Below are 20,064 nucleotides of genomic sequence, written 5' to 3' on the forward strand. Positions count from 1 at the left end.
GTGGCAACACAGATTTTTGTGCAAAAACCCAGAAGACATGAGGACACAACCTGTTGTGTGTCATGCAGAGACACTGCCACATAAGAATCCATTACTGTTCAAAGACAGCAAAAAGGATGAGTCAGGTGTGTATTCTTCTTCATTCAGGTGATGGCTTTCACACCATAATGCTTTTCATTATTGTTCACTGTTTATTGTTAAAGGTAAGTGCCCCGATTTTAATATCAGCCCTTTGCGTGAATAAATCCCACATGACTGTTTTTGGGGAGAAGCAACATTGATTCATGTACAAAAGGTGACTAACAGCAAAGCAGAATGGGGGTGGAAAAAGATAAAAATAATGGATCCTTAGTGTTCCTTTTGCAGGCAAGGCCTGTTTGTGATGCAAATGATACAAAATTAATGTATCCGTGAATTAAAAATGAGAGATGGCACAAATGTAAACTCAATCCCTGGAGCAAAGCTGCTTACCCTCAGAGGGGTGAATGGCTTCTGCACCAGTGAACACAGAGAGCAGAGGGACATCCTCCTGTGACAAAGGCCTGTGATGTGTGGGGTGGATTTGTTAGAGGGAGGCACAGCCACCAGGCATTGTACGTGGCCATGGTGTCTCACAGGGCCTCCACCAGCCCCTTCCTCCTCTCTACCCTCCATCACCCAGCTCTTCTTCGCCCACTTGGAAAGGACATGTGAGGGATGGGAAGAGTGGGAGGTACAAGTCATTGTCAGGCTGCACTGGAACAGTTTTCCAAACATACTGTAATGGGAAGTATGTCCTAGACCTAGAGGTATTTTATTAATTGTTGGAAGGTAATTTGACTTGTAAGCTTGCTCCTCTTTTTCTCCTCGTCCAGTTTTTTTTTCCCTTTTCCCCCAAATTCTCTACGTTGCTGTGTGATGGTAGATTTAGAGAAAACTAGGTGTGCAATGTAAGTTACGATCCAATGCTAGTTATCTGTAATGTGTGCCAAAACAGCCTCAGCACAGATCTTCATAGAATGATGAAAGGTCAATCCAGTTCTTATCTCTGAGTTGTTCTCAGCGCACACAGTTATGTTTCATTTTATATTTGGTAGCTTGGTTTTCCTTACTGCTGCTAAGCCCTCATGCAGAGTGTTTTAGATTATATTTATCAAATCCTGTAGAGTTTCCTCTTGTACAAAACACGTGAAGACTGATCCATGTTCTGTTGTCTTACCATTACATTTTCTAGTCTATCGTACATTTCTCTCACTTCCCTTGATTTAGCTAATTCTAAACTTTCAGAAATCTCTCTTTATCATTTTTAATTTATGCATAAATGAAGCATGCTCTGGGGTAAAAGTGCAGAAATCAGTTTGCACTGCTATTTTCAGATACCACCAACCTGGAATCAGGAGTCAGGGCATGTGTTTTGAGGTCCTATCTAATGCAACAGTCAGAACTCACCATAAACAATGTATGACTTGAGAATTAATCATAACAATTACATTGGCAATACCTGAAACAACTAATGAATTTTGGAAAGCCATAAATGGATCTTTAGCATTTTGCAAACATATATACAAGATAGATATGTTGAATACATTTTAGAAAGAATTATCCACTCATCTGTAGTCCCCAGTTTTGCATGGTTCTAAATTTAATTTACTACAAAATTGTCTATTACCTAATTTCATTAAGGTTTTCCTAGAGTCTGTCACACTCTTGAGCCACCAGAATAAAATTTTGCTATCAGCAAACCTGGTGAATGAGGACATTCACTTTATCGTCTAAATTGAAAATAAAGAGATTGGTTTATTCCTTGTGGATATTTGTTGACAAATTCAATGATTAACAGCTTTCCATTTTTTCCAGTTATCCCTATGTACTTCCCACCTTGCAGTAAGTTTTCAGCTCATTACAAGATGCATCATCAACAACCTCCAAAAACAGATATTATCAAAGCCCTTCAGAAAATTTTAAATAAATGGCAGCTACTGTTTGTTGTGCATTTCATAAACTGGTGGTATTTAGAAGAATGTTAGTTGTTCTAAGAAAGTCTCAACAGTTTCATTTTACTATTTTTAATTAACGCCTACACTACACCCAATGCTGAATCATCTTCTGCCCTCTCCCAGAGCGATAGCTGGTTTGTGATTTCACCTCTGTGCTGACATCCTCCTCTTTTTTTTCTCTAGGTTTAATCTAGCCTTATCCAAGCAGTCACAAGTATTGCTGCCATAGTCAATGGATTTAACTTTCTCCATGGACACAAGCAGCAGAGCTAGGGCATACAGGGCTCCAGCTCACACCCCAACCCACACTCCTGAATCATCCTTGTGGCTGGCTAAGTCCAGATGACCAAGCCACCGGGCTCACCAGTCCCTCCTTGGGGATGGGTAACACAAAGCCTTGGGACAGAGAGCCAAGCCCACAGCAGTGCAGATGGGAGAAAGGGTGGAAAACTGAGTGCAGGTCCTGTCTCCTCACAGCTCAGGCCTGAGGGGCTGGGCTGGGGGCGAGTGCCTTTGCCTGCACCCCGCTGTGAAGGGGGCTGGTTCTCACTCCTGCAGCAGTAATAAGACTCCTGAAACACCCGCTGCCACGGCATCCCTCTGACAAGTGCCTGTTCTTACCGAGGGTTAGGAGAAATTAGTTTAGGAAGTTGCGGCATCAGTGTAAGAAAGACAGCAGCATGAACTTGTAATCGCACCCAGACCAAGATACACATCCACCACACAGGTTTTGGTTTACCTTGTCTTTAATGTAAAAAGATCTTCATATGAATATTGGGCTAATTATGCACAGGTAAGCCATTCAGATACATTTAACATCTCAAGACCGGTCAGCGTTAGCACTGTGCTGTCACCCCACAATTTTTAATAGAGAATATTAGAGCTTTAATTCCATTGCCAGGCAAGAAATTGAACAAAAAGATATTTCTTCCTTCAGAAGCTAGAGAACAGACTCCAGACTTTCTTAAAACTAGAAAACTCTTCTTCCTCCCCCTGTTTTTCCCGCCCTGGCAGGGCATTTCAACAATGCCAACTCAACTCTACCAACGGAAATGCAGTAAATCAACGAGTTATCAGATGTTATCCTATTCTGTATAAAATGCAGACATTTCCAGTACTAAACGACATAAAGAACTGCTTCAAACTAGCCTAAAAAAAAAAAAAAAAGAGCCCCAAGGTGTTGTAGAGATATACAGGTGTCTAATTTTTCAGCCTTTTTTGGAATTCTAATAATTTCATGCTAAGGACACTTGGATATGCTACAGGCATCTGCTGATCTGAAAATATGTTTTAGTGAACATTAATTCCCTGTTTTAGTGAAAATCTTTATTGTTGAACCATTTGTTACAGGTGCAGGGAAACAACACTCTGTTCTGCTATTGTTTCAAAGCAAACTATAATACACTACAAAACAAGTTAAGAAAACAAGCAAAGCTTATTCATCAGCTTCTGAGTAGGAGGTGCTAACAGTATTTATTTAAATTCAAAAATTAAAGTAAATGATTTATTTACTGAAGGAGCATGGAACCCTGAACATATCACTAGTATTATTACTGGTGACTTATATTGTGCTTAGATTGTACCTATATTGTGCCTCCATCTTCCCCTGCAATCAATGGTCCATCTTCCAAACACCCCTCTGATATACGGAAATCAATCTTACTTGCTTATGGTTCTCTTTACAACAGGATAACACATTCCTGCTCATTGGCTTCTGCTTCTTCCGGGCCCTCTTATTTTTTGGTACTTAAACACTGATGGGCAAGAGTTTGCATGTTCCTTAAAAATCATCGATTTCTCAATTGTTTGTGGAGCCTTCTTGGCTGAGTCTAAACCACAGGAGGTAACTGTGGGCTTGTCTCAAAGGTGCTGCCTAATCAGGAGCTTGACTGTCATACGGGGATGCAATAACGTGTCCCAAATTTGGATGGGAGAGCTGGAGAGGAAATTCCATGTGGAAGCACAGGGCAGGCAAGCAGACTTCAGTAATCAGCTTTCCTGATCCCTAACAGTATAGCAGATGCACCGAGAACAAAGCAACGCCTAAACCATCACAGTCAGAGTATTTGTAAGAAGCAATTGTTTGGGATTTTCAGAGGCAGGAAAAAAAACTAGGGAGCAGCTGTCTCAAAAAAAACCAGACTTAAATCAAAAACAGCTACAGCTTTGAAGAGAACTGGCACTAAAGCCAGAGGTCCTAAAGGTTTAGGAACAACTGGAGGTAGATTAATTGAAATTACTGAAAAGAGACAAAATAAAGAATAAAGCATGCTTGCCCATGGCATCTTAGTAGGAATTGGAAGTGGGAATGAAAAAAAATATGGCATTTAGTTTCTGATGGGAACAGACTCCTTAATCATGGGCAGAAAAGAAATAGCTGAAGAGGTGCTAGTGGTAGGAGGAAATAATACACTAGGAATGAAGCACTGTGGAAAAACACCGACTCTTTAATTGCTAAATTTGGCACAGATATATCTAGGAAGTTAATCCTACTGAATGTTTGCTGTATTGAGATATCGGTTAGTTTTCAGAAGTATGTGTGTGTGTGCAGAATATGATATTTTCTGCAGTTTTCTTCAGCCAACTGTACCATTAGAAATAGATAATTTATAATATTCTAAGACTGATGTTTTGCTTAGTGTAAGGTGACACTTTCCTTGCAGATTGTCCAAACTAATAACACTGCCAACCAACAGTCATCTTATTAGTGTGCCTCCTTGGCTTTTAAAATATGTTTCATAATTCTGTGAAATATTTCTGGTGTTGAGATAATATCAAACTATATCTTACAAACAGTATATCCAGTAATGCATATCAGTCTCAGCAACGAGAAACTGTGAAAAGCATCTGTCTTCAGTAAGTAACAAGTACGTGACCCATCTTTCTTTTTCCTCATTGAATGCCTGATAAATTAATGCTACCTTTCTGTGCTAGCTCCCTACTGTCTATGAAAAAGAACCAAATAGCGCTGCTCCTCTTTGGTGCCTCTGATTAGAGCCAGCCTTTGATTCTCAATGATTCTTGACTTATTTGGTCTCTCCCTTCTGAATGTCACCAAACATCCAGGGGTTCAAAACAATCAAGTGTTTTATGGCTTTGGAAGTCTTGATTGAGTACAGTTACCCCCCCTCAAAAAAAAAAACAAACCCAAAACCCTAAAACAAACAGTAATGGTCAGCTGGGTTGAGAAGCACATGTAGCCTGTAAGGGTTAGCCAGAAACAGAAGTTGTATCAATTCTACTTTTAAAAAGACACTCGTTGAAATGCAACAAATGATCCCTTGAAAGTTAGGGAGCTAAGAAATTAGCGGTACACAGTGCTATGCTACAGACAATACCAGATCCTAGGTACTTGTGCCTGCAACGGGGAGCAAATAATAATAAATTTAAAGTGTGCATCTGGGTGTTTATCGAAGTTGCAGGTTGTTTGTGAGGAGGAAAAGTACAAATTGATTAATATTGTAAACTTTATGATTGCCTTGTATAGTTCTGAAATAGGCAGTACCTCTAATAGCATAGTATGTGCTCCTTGGTGTTTGAGGTTCACAGATGCCCCTTGGTATTATAGCATGATATATTAATTTTGAAGGGTTTTTCCCTTGGACATGACAGTTGGCTGTACTATGCAAAGATGGGACAGTGGGTAACAGGCCAAGTCAGGCCTCAGCATGAACCTTGGTGACTCTCAAGTAGACACCAGAGTGGAAAAACCCTGCCTTGTAACATTGAACATGTAGGACTTTACATTCTGGCTCTTTGGTGTTTCCTTGGACATTGAAAGAGGGATCATGCATACTTGGGAATGCCTGCCCATAACAGGGTTGCAGATTTCAGCCTGGGCAGGGGTGACTGACCCAGAGTTGGAGGAACTGGGAGAGGGGGTAGTTCCATGCTCGGGAAGGTTATAAGGGCTTCACCCATGGGAACCACCTGCTGCTTGCACATGAAGGCCCAAGCTCTCTCCCCAGCAACGGTGCAAGAGCCATGTTTGCTTCCCAACCATGATCCCAGGAGGTTTCACACACACACGAAAGCTCAGCATCAGCAGGAATGATTGATAGCAGTCAGTGAGCCCCATCAGCCCCTTGGTATTTGAGAATTTGGTCTTTAATGCCTGAAGGCTGGGGAAGGCTACAAAGCCAGATCTCCCATTTGCTGTCCTGCCACGTGGCCACCAGGCCCTTTGCAAGAGGTGGGGAGCTGCTGTTTTCTCAGCAGAGCTGATTGCCACCGTATTTTGTGTGGACCCCCGTCCCTACCAGGCAGCATTAGTGGTGACAACATGATGCCCAGGAGCTCCATTGCTGGCTCCAAGTGGACAGTCACAGACAGACACAAAGCTCTGGTAGCTCATGGAGCTTTATGGCCAAAACTAAGACCACCAACAGAGCTAGGATCCTGTGGGGTTGGGTGATGAGTTTTGTGGGATCATAGTTTTGGATGAAGGTGCCTGAAGTCTCCCTAAGCTCTTCTTCTGCTGCTAAAGTCCTTTATAGGACCTACTCATACAATTATTTCGATTCCCTGATTGAATTCCATTCCCAATCAGTAATATTGGTACTGTAGGACAGAAGCTCGGGCAAAGAACTTAGACCTTTACTAGTCAGGTTTTGTACAAATAAGGAGCAAGCAGTCACAATCTAGATATAACTCCTGGGACCAGGAATAAAGCTTTAAAAATGGCTTTAGAGCTTTGAATCCCCCAAGGAGAGATAGCAGTTGCAGGAAAAATTGAGAAAAAAAAAAAAAAAAAAAGATTTATGAACTTGAAAATGTCACACATTTTTCTGTTGAAGCTATGCCTCATTGCTGTTGTTAACATGTTACTGTAACACCTGCTGGCCCTGATTAGGATTCCTTTGGGATGGTATAATCACGGAGCACAATGCAGACACAAAGAAATTAAAACTCATGATCTGCAACATAGAAAGGGGGAATAATGACAGACTCAACCAGATATATGTTGTTTTATCCATACATATGGCCTGTATGGATGCATTTGTGTCTTCATTTGCTATTTTGTTATAGCTCCACAAACATCAGTGCTCCCTAATAACTCCATGCCTGGCCATTATAAGTTGTCTGCTCTTATGGTGTCATTGAAGTAGATCTCAAATAGGGATTTGAGATAGGCGAAAATAACAGCTTAGGCTTAGGCTACTGTAAGCTGGGCTGGCTCAGACACAAATTTACATTTAGATTGAGCCTCTTCACATCTTCTCTAAGTAATTGTAAACTCCCTCGTGCCTCAGCCCTAGAAAAGAATTTAGGAAGCCCTGCACTGCCAAAAACTGTGCCTTATGCTTTGTTAAGATGTGTGATAGCTAATCTAAGTAGTCAGGCTTAGCATCTACTTTTCATAATTATTTGTGCAAATACAACTCAGTTATCAAATGTCTGCATTAATCAGACAAAGGATATCAGCATTGCCAAAATAAATTTGTTATAGAAGTGTTATGTCTGATTATTTGTATTATTCAACCAACACCCAGATGTCCTATTATGTTAAGAGCTACAGAAGCATGTAAGAAACCCTTCCACCACCAGGGAGTTTGTGACTAATTTACGATAAGCAAAAACAATTGAACATTCCAAGCAAATAAAAAGAAAAGGAGAGGAGAATTAGGGTGGGCGTGGTAGTCTGTGACTGCATGTTTCTGTGAGGACCATTAATGAATTTTAAGTAAAGGGAAAAATGGTTTGATATAAATAAAGAAGAAACATGATATCGGTAATCCTTACTGGGCATTTGCCTAGCCCAATGGAGATTTCTGTGGTATGTACTTAGCTTTCACATTAGAGTCTTATTCTCATTCGTGCCATGCCTATCTACGCCACTCTCATAGGGATCTCCAAATGGCATCGCACAGACAGCAGAGGACAGAGGAACACAGCCAAAATACTACAGCTGGCCTCATACCACACAAATCTACCATCTGCACCCAGCCAGGCACGTGCCCAGCAAGGGTTACAGGGACTGCATTTCTTTGTTATTAAATGCTTTATACTGCCAGCACAATGTAAAGGGATCTTAGCGCAACTGAGCATTCATCTCAGTCTAACGTGTTTTGCTGCTGCGTGTCTTCAGTTCCACAGCTATTTTGCTTGAGCATCAATGTAAATAAATCACTTAATTAAGATGCCTAGTTGAACTGGTGCTGTGATAACAAATCTTACTGTGTGTTTCAGTGAGAGGAAGATGCACAGAATGCAAGGATACATGTTTACAGAAGTATCTGCTCTCCAGTCCCCTTTCTGATCTGAAGTCACCCTGCCATGTCATGGGCCTTTATTTATTGAGGGCACCTCCTCAAAAGTCAGGCTGAGTTTTGGTGCTTTCTCCCTTTAAAACAGTCAGTGATGCACAGTGATATAACAAGACGTCTTAAAAATAAAGCATTTAGCATTTGAAACAAAGCAATTAGTGAGAAAAAAACATAAAATAACAAAAATATATTTATTAATGTATTTGCAATGTAAAATTTACAAGGTACCCACAGGAAACTGAGCTCTGGTAGGCACTTAAGTGCCTTAGACTAATTCTCCCAAACAATTCCCAGCCTTTTGTGAATGTGCTCCTTTTTTACCTCCCTAATTCTTCTCCCCTCCAGTGCAAAGAAGCCTGGCACTGTCTCTCAGCTATTGTTTGTAGAAAAGTGGCTTATCTTGAGCCATACTTTTTCCTTTCATTTTCCTTTTGAATTGAACCATTTTGTTCATGGGGCAAAGTCAAAACAGGGTGCTCATAAATTATCACAGAGCAGTTCCCCTTTCATCACAGGCATAAAACACATTGTAAATCTAGTAGGTGAAGCTGGAATTCCCATCTGTTCTTGAAAATTATACCTAAAAACAAGTGAGAGTGGCCATATAGCAGAGCAAAACAACCTTTCTGAGCTCTCTCATCTTGGGCAACATTCATAATATTTGGTATTCCCATAATAATCACTGTTTCTCGGGATGAAATACAGCGATTGCCATCTGTTTCACTTTCTAGCATTCTTGAAAAGGAGGATTGCTTGGACTGACCAGCAGCATATTGCCAAAAGAAACCCCAGCTAAGAGCACAAACGCTTGGTAGGAAACTTTGATAAGGCATGATGGTCTGACACAAATGCTATGTCACTGAAATGTAATAAGAGTATATTCATAAGTCAATTCTTCTAGATCAAAATTTACCTGTGCCACTTCATATTGCTTCTATAGACTGGTTATGTCACCCAATCAAGTAAATTACGAATGTTGTAGATGGAGGGAGAATAAGGGGGCTTACACCTGCAAGGGAGTTTGCTGCATTTTCCTTTCCTCAGAGTATTTTGTGTAACTTTTAAAGGATTTGGCCCAGCAAAATCCTCCCGGTAGCTCTACTGGACGCACAGACCGGCAGCAGCGAAGAGCCACGACAGGTATTCGCCGTGTGACCTGAAAGGCACGTCTGGATGCGGGAGCCGAGCCGCACGGCAGCGGTGCCGACGGGGCGAAGCTGGGAGCAGTGTGACAGAAGCCGAGTGTGTCGAGACATTTTAAAAAAATCCCCACGCTACGACAGCAGCGATGGCCCGGCGGGTGCCCTGGAGCGGGGCTTTCATGGGCTGCCCGGGCGCAGGAGGGCCGGGCCGGGCCGCCCCGCCCCCCCCGCCCGGCCCCGCCCCGCCGGCGGTCTGTCCCGGCGGCCGGGGACGGGGAGGGACGGCGGCCGATGCTGCCGGTCCCGGGGCCCGGCTTTCTCCAGGGTGCTGGAGCCGCGCCCCGCCGGCCGCCCGCCCCTTACCGCGCTCTCCGGGCTGGCGCTGCCGGCGGCGGTGCCGGGGAGCTGCTCCCAGTTCCTGGAGACCCGTAAATGCGGCGCTGATTTGAGTTATTAGTTTTTTCCACCTCTGCAGCCTTTGCAAAATAAGCACTACCTGTTGCATACTCATACGGCAGCATCGGTGTTGCTATTCGGCAGGATAGACCAGTTTTCCGCATGTTTACGGAGACAAGGAGCCCGGGGATGCGGCGCGGTCCCAGCTCTTCCCCCGGCAGGCCGGCCCGGGCAGCGCCGCCCGGCACCTGACCCTGACCGGGCCTTACCTAGGCCACCCTGTCTGCCGCTGTGATGGTGCCCGGTGCCTTCAGGCTCCAGCAGTCCCGGGGGCTTTTGCTTTTCGGGGCAATACCCTGCGCCCAGATGAGCGGAGCGGAGGGCCACGGAGACCCCCGCGGTGCTGCCCCCAACGCCCCCCGGACTGCCCTTCCCGGGGGCGCGCTGCAGTCACTGCCATTCAGACGTGGATGGCTTGAGCTTCCCAAGGACTCCATGAGCTAAGGCCGCCTTTACCGCCTTCGTCTGATAAGGGACCCACGGCGGCTTGTCCGACGTCCCGCTGTGCCCGAGCGGAGGAGGCAGAAGCCTCTGGCTGCCGCTGTTCGGCTCTACCCATTAGGCTGTGCCTCTTTCCCACGCTTGAGCCTCTCCTCCCTTTCATTTACTCTCGGGGTGCTTTGCAAGCGTAAAGGCTGTAATTTCCTATCGCCGTGCTCCAAAAGGATGGGTCCGTGCCTTTTGTAGTTTAGCCACAGCCAGGAACTTGCCGAGTCCCCCGGTTCCTCAGCCCTGCCTCCGGGTGAACCTGCGCCTGCCTGCCTTGAGCAAAGAGATAATGCGGTGGCTGTTGTTTTGTTGCTGCCAGTCTCTGGAGAGAGGGTTTTCGTGAAGCCTGAGCTCGGGAAGGCAAGAAAAAAACAACACACGGGCGACACTCTGCAGCTCGTGGCTTGGAAATTAAAATTTCTCCCCGAATGAGGCTTTCTGATAGGAAGCGGCTGGCAGAGGCGCCCCTATAATAAAGCGTGCGAGGAAAGTAGTTTGCAGGGAGAGCGGCTTGGCTGGCTGACAGAGGGGGCGGATCCTGCGCACAGGCGGGCAGCGCCGCGCCGAGCGGCCCCGGCAGCGGCGGGGCTATTTCAGGATCCGGGCGGAGGCGGCGGCCGGAGCCGGGGCCGGGGGCAGCGATGGGGTTAGCGGCGCCGGTGGGCTGAGCGGGGGCTCGCAAGCGGAGGCGAAGGCAGCCGGGAAACGCGCCGTTGCCTCAGGTTGAAGGGAAAAGGAGGTTTTTTTGGGGCTGCATCACAACTTGAGCTGCATCAAGCTGAGCTAGGCAGAGAGGGGAGCGGGAGGGGAAGGAGAAGGAGGAGGAGACGGCTGCCACCGGGGGATTTGGGCTCGTTTTATTGAAACAAATCAGTGCTCGGGAGAGAGCGGCGAGGAGGAGGAGAAGGAGAAGGAGGAGGAGGAGGAGGTGGGGGTGGGGGGGCAGGAAGAGGGGGATCGAGAAAGAAAAGTGTGAGGGCTGTGAGGGCTGTGGCTGGAAGAAGCAGAAGTGATGAGAGAGAGAGCGGGGAGGCTGGAGGAGGCTGCCCGTCCTGCTGCTCAGCCCCGCGGGGACCGCCGCTCCTGCCGCCGCCGGCCACCCCAGCGGCCGCCGCTGCCGCCCCGCCGCCCCCGGCCCGCGCCATGGAGGCGCTGAACGGCCACGGCCACGGCCCGGGGCCCGGCGACGCGCTGCGGCCGCCGCCACCGCCGCCTTCGCCCAGCCACCACCACCCGCACGCCGAGAAGAAGAGGCTGCACCGCGCCCCGTCGCCCGCCAGACCCTTCCTCAAGGACCTCCACGCCCGCGCCGTCGCCGCCGCCGCCAAGCCGCCGCCCGCCCCCCCCAAGTCCCCTGGCCTCCCGGGCCGGGCGCCCCCGTCGCCGCACCCGAGCGCCCACCCGCCGGCCGCGGGGCTCCTGGCGGCGCCGGGCCGCCTCTCCCGCCGCCCCGCCGCCCCGGGGGGCAAGGCCGCCGCCGTCACCGCCGCCGGCAGGGCGGGCGCCAAGGCCGCCCCCTGCGCCAAGCGGGCGGCCCGCGGTCCGGAGCCGGGCCCCGGCGGCCGGGGCGGGGGGCGGCAGCCCGGCGGCGAGGCGGCCCCGCCGCCCGGCAAGGGCAGGAAGGGGAAGCGGGGCGCCGCGGCGGGCAGCGGCCATGCGGCGGCGGCGCTGGCCCGCGTCGGCCACACGGACAGCAGCTCCGACCTCTCCGACTGCCCCTCCGAGCCGCTCTCCGACGAGCAGCGCCTGGCCCCGGCCGCCAGCAGCGACGCCGAGTCCGGCACCGGCTCCAGCGACCGCGAGCGGGAGCCGCCCGCCGCCCAGCCCGCCGCCGCCGCCGAGCCGCCCCGCGCCGGCCCCGGCCCCGGGCGCGGAGCTCCGCCGCCCCCCGGCCCCCGCGGGGATCCGCTGCCCGCGCCCCTGGGCGGGGGGCGAGCCCCGAGCCGCGGGGAGCCGCCGCCCCCGGCCCCGGAGGAGCTGCAGCGGGAGGTGGAGGAGCTGCGCTCGGAGAACGAGTACCTCAAGGTGAGCATCGCCCGCGGAGCCCGGCCTGGGTGGGTCCCCGCCCGGGGACGGGAAGCGGGAGGCAGCGGCGGAGGCGCGGCCGCCTCCTGCCCGGGGCTGCGGGGTCCGCGCTGCGGGTGGATTCGCGCAGTCTGAAGTCACCTCCCGTGGGACCCCCCACCCCCCCGGACCCCGTGCCCGGTTTCGCCCGCGGGAGAGGAAGAGGGGCCAGGAGAGCGGGGCTGCCCCGCCAAGAGGGGCCGTGGCACGGCTTAAGCGCAGATAAGGGACATCAGCGTGTGATCACGGCTCTCCGCAAAAGCCGGCTTGCGGGGGCTGGGCGAACGTAAGCCCAGTGCAACGTGTCCTGTAGCAATGTCGCGTTCGGTTGGCGTGGTGGTAGCTCAGCAAACCCCGGCTCTTTCTAAAGCACCGCGCGCACACTGCTGCTTAGCGAGACCTTGCTTTCCAGGAACTGTTGTCCCCAGTAACACCCTTTAAGAAAAGCCACAGAAACCGGTTCCCGCATTTGGTGTGGAAAGGATGACAGCGTGGTGTTGTCCGTTTATTGTGTTACTTTATCGCTGGGAAGTGAAGCCAATCGTCCTAAAGGACTAACAGAATAGCGAGAGCAGCAACAAAAAGTGTCATCGCATCCTTGTACAGGTAGAAAAGTACATCTACGTGCGTTCGTCCTCCAAGAAACAGAAAAGCTAAATTCAGGACTGGTCAGAGTGGGGTTGACCTGTGGGAACCTTTAGCTGGACTTGCACTTACAATCTGATCTTTTGGCACAGCAAAGAGGCTGCATCCAGAAAGATCTATAAATAAGATAAACTGAAATAATTGTGTAACCGCACCTACTGTACTGTTTGACTCCGCTGCTGCTGAGAACAATCTTAGTTCCCTGACTTTGCAAACACCCTGTTGTCAAGGCAAGCTGACCATGGAAATCCATGGGAGTTTTTCTCGGATAAGGACTGGAGTTGGTTGTAACCTTGGGAGGGAAAGGTGGTAAAGATGTAGACTGGACTTGTTAAGGGGTTTTGGCTAAGGGACAAGAAACGATGTTCAGCTTAGAAAAAGGTTAACAGCAGGGGTGCTGCAAGGTTCTTTGCTGGGTCTGGTGCTGCTTAATGAACTGGAAAAAGGTACAAGGAATGATACAGCAAAATTTTCAGATGACATTAAGGTTTTTTACCATAAGCAAAGCCCAGACAGAACTTAATTGTAGGCTTAACCCCTGAGGAATGAGTGAAAAATTAAGGCAGAGGATGGGAAATAAATCTCAATATTGAAAATTGAAGCAGTCTGAGAGGAGGACTGAGTATGCACTTTTCTGGGTTTTAAATGCATTGTGTTAACTCAGGAGCATCATGAGAGAAGGTGCGATGAAAATCTCTTCTCGGTGTGAAACTGCAGGCAAAAATTACATTAGATTTCAATGGGAACTGACCAGAGAATAACAAAGAAAACATTATGCTTTATAGATCCGTAGCTGTTACACAGATGAGTGGGTGTACCTGAAATACTGTCGGGCACTGCTGGTCGTCTAGAAAAGGATAATACAGAACTAGACTAATAAAAATTATTGGCGCATAGCAAAGTGTTTACAGCACTCATTGGATGAAAAACTCCGGAGTGTGTTAGGGAGATGTGATAGTCTCTAAAATGATGAGCAGCACAGAGAACCTTTATTGGAAGCTTCTGTTTTACTTGACAGCCCAGAAACAAGAGGAGATGTAGTGAAATCAGAATTGATAATAGGAATTGCTTTAGGAGAAGTAAACTGACACCACCATTACAAGTCATGGAGGCCAAAAGCCCAGGAGCATCTCTTTGCGTTACAGGATTTGCACAATTATGGTACTTTAACCCATTATGAAGAATGTATTAAGCCTTTTGTTCTGTATTGAAAGTAATCTTTAACTCTGGGAAACTGAGGAAAAAGGGTTTGTCTGAGTTGTCTAGGACCGACTGCTGTTAGTGTCCCACCTGAGGGACTTGCTGATGATGGGACCCAACTGACATTGGCAAGTCCTAGCTAAAGGACTTCATTCTACATGATTTCAAACTTCTCACCCTGTGCAACAGTGTCTTCAGGTCTTTCACCTTGATGTTTTCATCATCTACACAATTGTGTCCCAACCCTTCTTTGATTTGGACTATAACTTTCTCAGGCTATGAGTATTTCTGAGACCAGTAGGATAATACAGACTGTTTTCTCGGGGCTCTGTGTCTCAGTTGACTTCCAGTGGGCATGTCCTGAACCCTGGAAAGCCACAAGCTCACACTGTCACCTCTTCTGAGGGGAGTGAGTACATGTTCTGTCTGCTCTCCTTGGCCACACGGGTGCGTGAAGTCTTAGCAGTTCTGCTCCTCTCTCAAAATGGTTGGAAACAGCCCGGCAGCGCAAAATTTATCAGGAGAATTACCAAACTTCATTTTCCTTTCCTAGGGAGACCTATAAACACCTTCTGCAATTTAAAACCACAACATCACCAAAGTTGTTTACTTGTGGGTTTGTTCCTCACTTGTTTTACAGTGCAGTTCTGGTTGGTATTGGAGTGAGCTGTGTTTCTTCTTTAACTGGAGGGTACTAAGGGATAACGGAAGCTGTCAGCTGTAAATAGACAAATGGTTAGATAAATCCCAGAAGAAACTGTTAACTTCCTAAGTTTGGCCTTATGCCGAATTTTGTAGTTTTCACTCCTCCTTATCCCTCCCTGCAGCTGGAGTGCAACAGTAAGTGTGCATACTTTGAAAGCCTATTTCAGGAAATTTATCTTTCACATAGGAAGGTCTTTCATGGGTCTGGAACACAGGTTATAGAACTGTGTGTGTGTGTGTGTATATCTATATACGCACACACACACACTGAGACCTAGCACTAAAGATTACTGGAGATTAAGGGACTACCAGAAAAAAAACCAAACCAAACACAATTGTTTGTTTTTATTTCTACTCAGGAAGTACTAGAAACTCTTCCAGAACGATCCATGGAAGCCTTTGCAGAGCACACTGTCAGTGCTGCAAATGTCTCAGACTTCATCCACTGTGAGCCAGATCTCAGCCTGATATCAAGTTACCACCTTTTATATTTCCGGGGACTGTGATTTTACCCTGGGTGAGACTTCAGCTCCGGCAGTGGCCAACAAAGTTTTCTGTAGGGGAAGTGGCTGAGAAGAAGTGTTTACATTGGCAAGGCTCTCTTTTACTACCTCTGTGAAATTTCATCATTGATTTCAGTTTCATATATTTCTTGCGTAACCTTATGTCAGCTACATATGGGGGAAGACTGTAAAGGTATCACTTCTTTGTTGACATGTAAGAAATTATGTCGTGGTGCCCGACTCTGTGGAGCCAGGAGGTCATCAGTAAGTGCTAGTGGAAGGTAGAGGCTTAAGTTATTGCTAGCCAGTAATAGCAAAACGCTGCCCACACAAGTAGTTGTTTTTCAGGATTACTTTAAAGTGTCCAGCGTGTGGGGAAGCATCATACGCTATGCAAGCCCTTGGGAAACTTCGAAAGAAGCTGTTTGTGGTATAGAGCCCTCTGAAGGATGAAGGATCCTGAGGAAAAGGAGCCAAATTTTAGCAATTAAAAATGTTCTTGCGTTATTTCGGCCAAAGTTTTATTCAGACTGTTTTAATTAAACAAACATGCTAGCAGAAACAGCAGTGGTATTTTAGTCATGACACATGCCCCTTTTCTCTTTACATCCTTCGTGGCCACAATGTGAAAGCAGCCTCTTTACATGAGGCATAACACTTTATACAGCCCTTAAAATGAAACAGGTGCTTGCTCTGCTTTGCTTTACAGGGCCTTCCCTTTGTGCAGGCGTTGGTGTAAGTTCAGCATGCCAGAAATGCTGCTGCAGTGTGCACTAGCACAAAGATATATTCTAAACTATCTTGGATTTATTAGATCATCATCTTGTTTATCTTGTTTTGCCTTTATTCTTTCTTTATTCATTTTCACCTGTGACATATGCTGGATACAAGCTGAATAAGGGGCCACTCGAGGCCCTTTGTTCCACTCTGATAGGATGTTCATTTTTGTTTGACATCTCAGTGCATGTCATATGAGGTTACATTGTATTTCTTGGCTCCTTTGAAACTGTAGATCTTCTAGTCCCTAGGTTTGCGATGAACTCATGAGGAGGAGTACCACTATTTCTTTTATTAACTTGCAGGGAGTGGTGTATGTGAAAGGGTTTTGCAGAGCAAAAATGATGCAAAGTGACGGGACTAATTTTTTTCCATTTATTGAGGGTCACTGGGGTTAGCAAAACAAAGCTCATGCCCCGTCTCTGCTTAACATGCTGCTTTTCCCACCTGGTGACTGGCAGTCCCAAAGAAAACAGAGGCAATAACCCTGCCCAGGGCATAAAACCTGCGTGGCTGGGCTCGGCTGGAGGGATGGTCAGCTGTCAGAGGGGACATGTCACTCTGGGGAAGAATGGTGAGGCCATGTGCCTTGTTAGCCCCAGCTGTGTCCCTGTCACTGCCTGAAGAGGATTAACTGTGATGCACTAGGCAATAGTTTCCCTTGGTCACCCTCAATAGTTGTATTGATGTTGCACCAGCAAGGTGACTGCTCAAACAGCTTCAGCCACCCCAGTCGAGGAAGTGTGTTGAAACAACACTGGGGGTAATGCTTGAATGAAGCAGAAAAGCTGCCAGACACTGCCCTTGCTCTCCTGGGATCCTGCAGGCTTAAACTAGCCCTGAAGTCAACAGGTGCTCACAGTCCTATGATTTTTTTTCAGTTCTTACCTTGTTTTGTGCACAAGCTTCAAACAGCATCAGATTGGTGCACGACTTGTAAATTGGTTTGGTTTGAGAGTTGAAAAATACTATCAGGGGCCCAGGGACTTCAGGTTCATCAACATATTTTGCAAGAGGCAAAAATAACTATTGTTATTTTCTTCCCAACCAAAGCCTTCCATAGCGTATTTATCCCTACTGCAGTTCTGCTGTGAAGTGATATGGGGGATGTGTTTATTCTTTAGCAGCAGCAGCATCTCCTACATATAGACAGCTTGAGATATCTAAAAAACAAAAACAGAGATTATGTAAAATCACAGTTCATGAATCTTAGATTTATCAAGGACTTTCTAGAACTTCTGGATTCGCCAGCACAATAGCAGCTACGCACCGTAATTTTTACCCTTTCTTCCTTACTTACTCCCCCTGATTTTATTTAATGTATATTAAATAACATTCTATTTAGAAAATACCACTGGCAAAATCTATAAATATAACTTTTGGCTAAATTAATAAATTCTTACATTTTTTACATAAACAATCAAATTTCATCCTTCATCTGCATTTTTTTAGATACAATACAATTTGTTGTTTTCATACATTTTTATTTCCAGGTTAGTATATAACTTCTGGGCACACATTCTAATTCACTGGAGCATGAAGACTTTCAGTTTGCTAATATACATAACTGAAATGCATAGTAAAGAATTCAGTATCTGTACATCTTTTATGCTATTTTATGCATGTAATTTCACCCTAACAGTAATTTCCAAAATTGTTTTTTTTTTTCTTTTGACTTATGATTGGGTTCCAGTTTTTAGTCTCTATGTATGTTCTGAGTTAAGAGCTTTTTCTGTATTAGCTAGAATTCAGCTCAGTGAGGGTAGATCAGCAAGCTGACCTAGACACAGCTGGTGCTGATGCATCAGCCCCTACCTCTGTCTTTACATGCAGTTTAGGGGTCTTACTTCGGACTGTATTTAGTCTGACCCCTTGAATGAAACATCCCCATCATGTATGTGTTTTACTCTTGAGTCCTCTGGACAACTGTAATGCAGCACATTTTGGTGCACCCTTGGACTATAAGTCTCTGTTTATTTAATTTCAGAAGGAATCTGGTTCTTGTGCACTCTGTGGGCTGAATTGAGTGCACTGTCAGTGAGGGTGATTGGAAAATTTACTTTTAAACCTCATTACGAATCTCAACCTGACTGGCTGGGTAGACACAGCTCATCAGTTGTACAAGTATTCCTGGTCTTTTCAGTGGGAATGACTCATATGAGTATGGGTTACTTAGTGTAATAGCTGCATGGCCTGACACTCTTTTTCTCTCTCTCTCTCTTTTTTTTTTTTTGTAAGAATCCTAAACAAGGCATATTCCTATAATTTACCCTTAATTATACTTCATTATAAATTAAATCAATAACAAGCAAGCATGACATCAGTTAAGGTATTAATGAGATAATGGCTTCTCTTCTGACAGGCAAGTCTTCAATTTGCACAGTACAGATGTGAAAAGGCACCATCAGTATGTATTTGGGCTACGCAGTGATGTAAACTGCACACGGCCTTTCCCCTTTCAGGCAACTCACCTTGGCTTGGTAGACTGACAGGGAAACAGTGAATCCTAATTCTGTTGCTTTTGCACTGAAGTCCAGGGGAATCCTGCAAGTGGAGCAGCTATTTAAGCATGGCCCTGCGTTCATACAGCTGCCCCATGAGTCTCAGATGAGTGATCCCTATTACACCCCAAATAGCTGGCCTTTAGGAAGTCATTTGGGCCAAGTACCTGAAACCGTAAGCGGTTAGACTCAGGAGCAACTTGGATTTCTACTGCAAATTTGGAAAGAACTGCCAGTTAGAAAGTTATTTTCTTTCCCACACTTCCATTTGTTCTTTCTGATCACCAGAGTGACTTCTAGAAAGAAAAGCAGTTTAGCTTTTTCCTAAACAACATTCTTTCTTCCAAGAGACTCTGACTGGTGCTGTTCTTACTGGAAGCGATAATGTAATTACCATCAAATTAAAAGGGATCAGGAGGAGGCTCTCATCCCCTACAGGAATGTACAGCAAAGTGAAGCTTCTTATGCCAGCACTCAACCTCCCAATTTCAATTACCACTTTGGGATGCCAGAGCAGGTCCTCCCTGTTTAAGGAAGGGAGCAGGCTCTCCATTTTTTAGATGCACAAAGAGGGGTGGCCGCTTTCTTACTTTTGTTTTAATTACTTTTAAGTGCCTGTTCTGGTCTCTTTCTTCAGTTTTACAATATTAAAGTCCACAGTGTGAAGCTCAATACCTCCTGAGAGAAAAAGCTTTAATTCTCACTCACAATAATAATAGTAATATGAACAATACATTTCAATGAAGGCAGGAACTGGATTTATGTATTTTTTTCAACTGCCTCACAGCCAAATTATCTTTTTTTTTTTTGTGAACTACTGAGTTTGGGAATTTTTAAGATCCTGGCTTTGCTGCATTTACCTTTGATTTCACTAATGATGGGCATGCTTTTCCTTCAAAGCCATAGGTTTTCTAGTTTAGTAAGCAGGACCATCACAGTTTCAGTTGCAATTTCCAGTTTTCTGGATCTTTAACTTAGCTTCCTCCATTTTGTGTGCATGCATCACTTTAGAAAAGCACTTTAAGCTGCCCTGGTTTTGTTGGTGTAATTGTAACAGCTCTGACTTAGGAGATGCTTTACACAAGGTTTCAGCGTCTATGGCAGAATCACAAGTACCTGCCAAGGAGAATAAACTGTTATGAGCTGGAAGCATCTATACCCTTGCTGCTGGTTTTGTGGCCTGTATCAAGAACAAGATTATGACTTTACTGTAACCAGTAAAAGATTATCCCAGCATCCATAATTGTATGCTGTCATGCAAAATCTGAGCATATATCATATTCCTATATTTTGACATTCAGTGGCGACATGCCTCTGTATATATATTTTTAATATATAAA

At 46.1% G+C, this 20,064-nt stretch overlaps 1 protein-coding gene across 6 annotated transcripts in view; it reads left to right on the plus strand.

Annotated features, from left to right (window-relative positions):
• The first annotated feature begins 2,560 nt into the window (after positions 1–2,560).
• MTCL1 (microtubule crosslinking factor 1) overlaps positions 2,561–20,064 on the plus strand; it is a 118,935-nt gene continuing 101,431 nt past the window's right edge. For 2 of the 6 annotated variants that reach the window (XM_055705347.1, XM_055705351.1), the window contains exon 1: positions 2,562–12,354. In XM_055705347.1, coding sequence (XP_055561322.1) covers positions 11,473–12,354 — 882 coding nt within the window. In that variant the 5' untranslated portion in view covers positions 2,562–11,472. Of the gene's footprint in view, positions 12,355–20,064 lie in introns of all 6 variants that reach the window. The other 4 variants (XM_055705346.1, XM_055705348.1, XM_055705349.1 and 1 more) reach the window with 3 other exon arrangements.

Source organism: Falco cherrug, chromosome 3, assembly GCF_023634085.1.
Source record: "Falco cherrug isolate bFalChe1 chromosome 3, bFalChe1.pri, whole genome shotgun sequence".
Lineage (NCBI taxonomy): Eukaryota > Metazoa > Chordata > Aves > Falconiformes > Falconidae > Falco > Falco cherrug.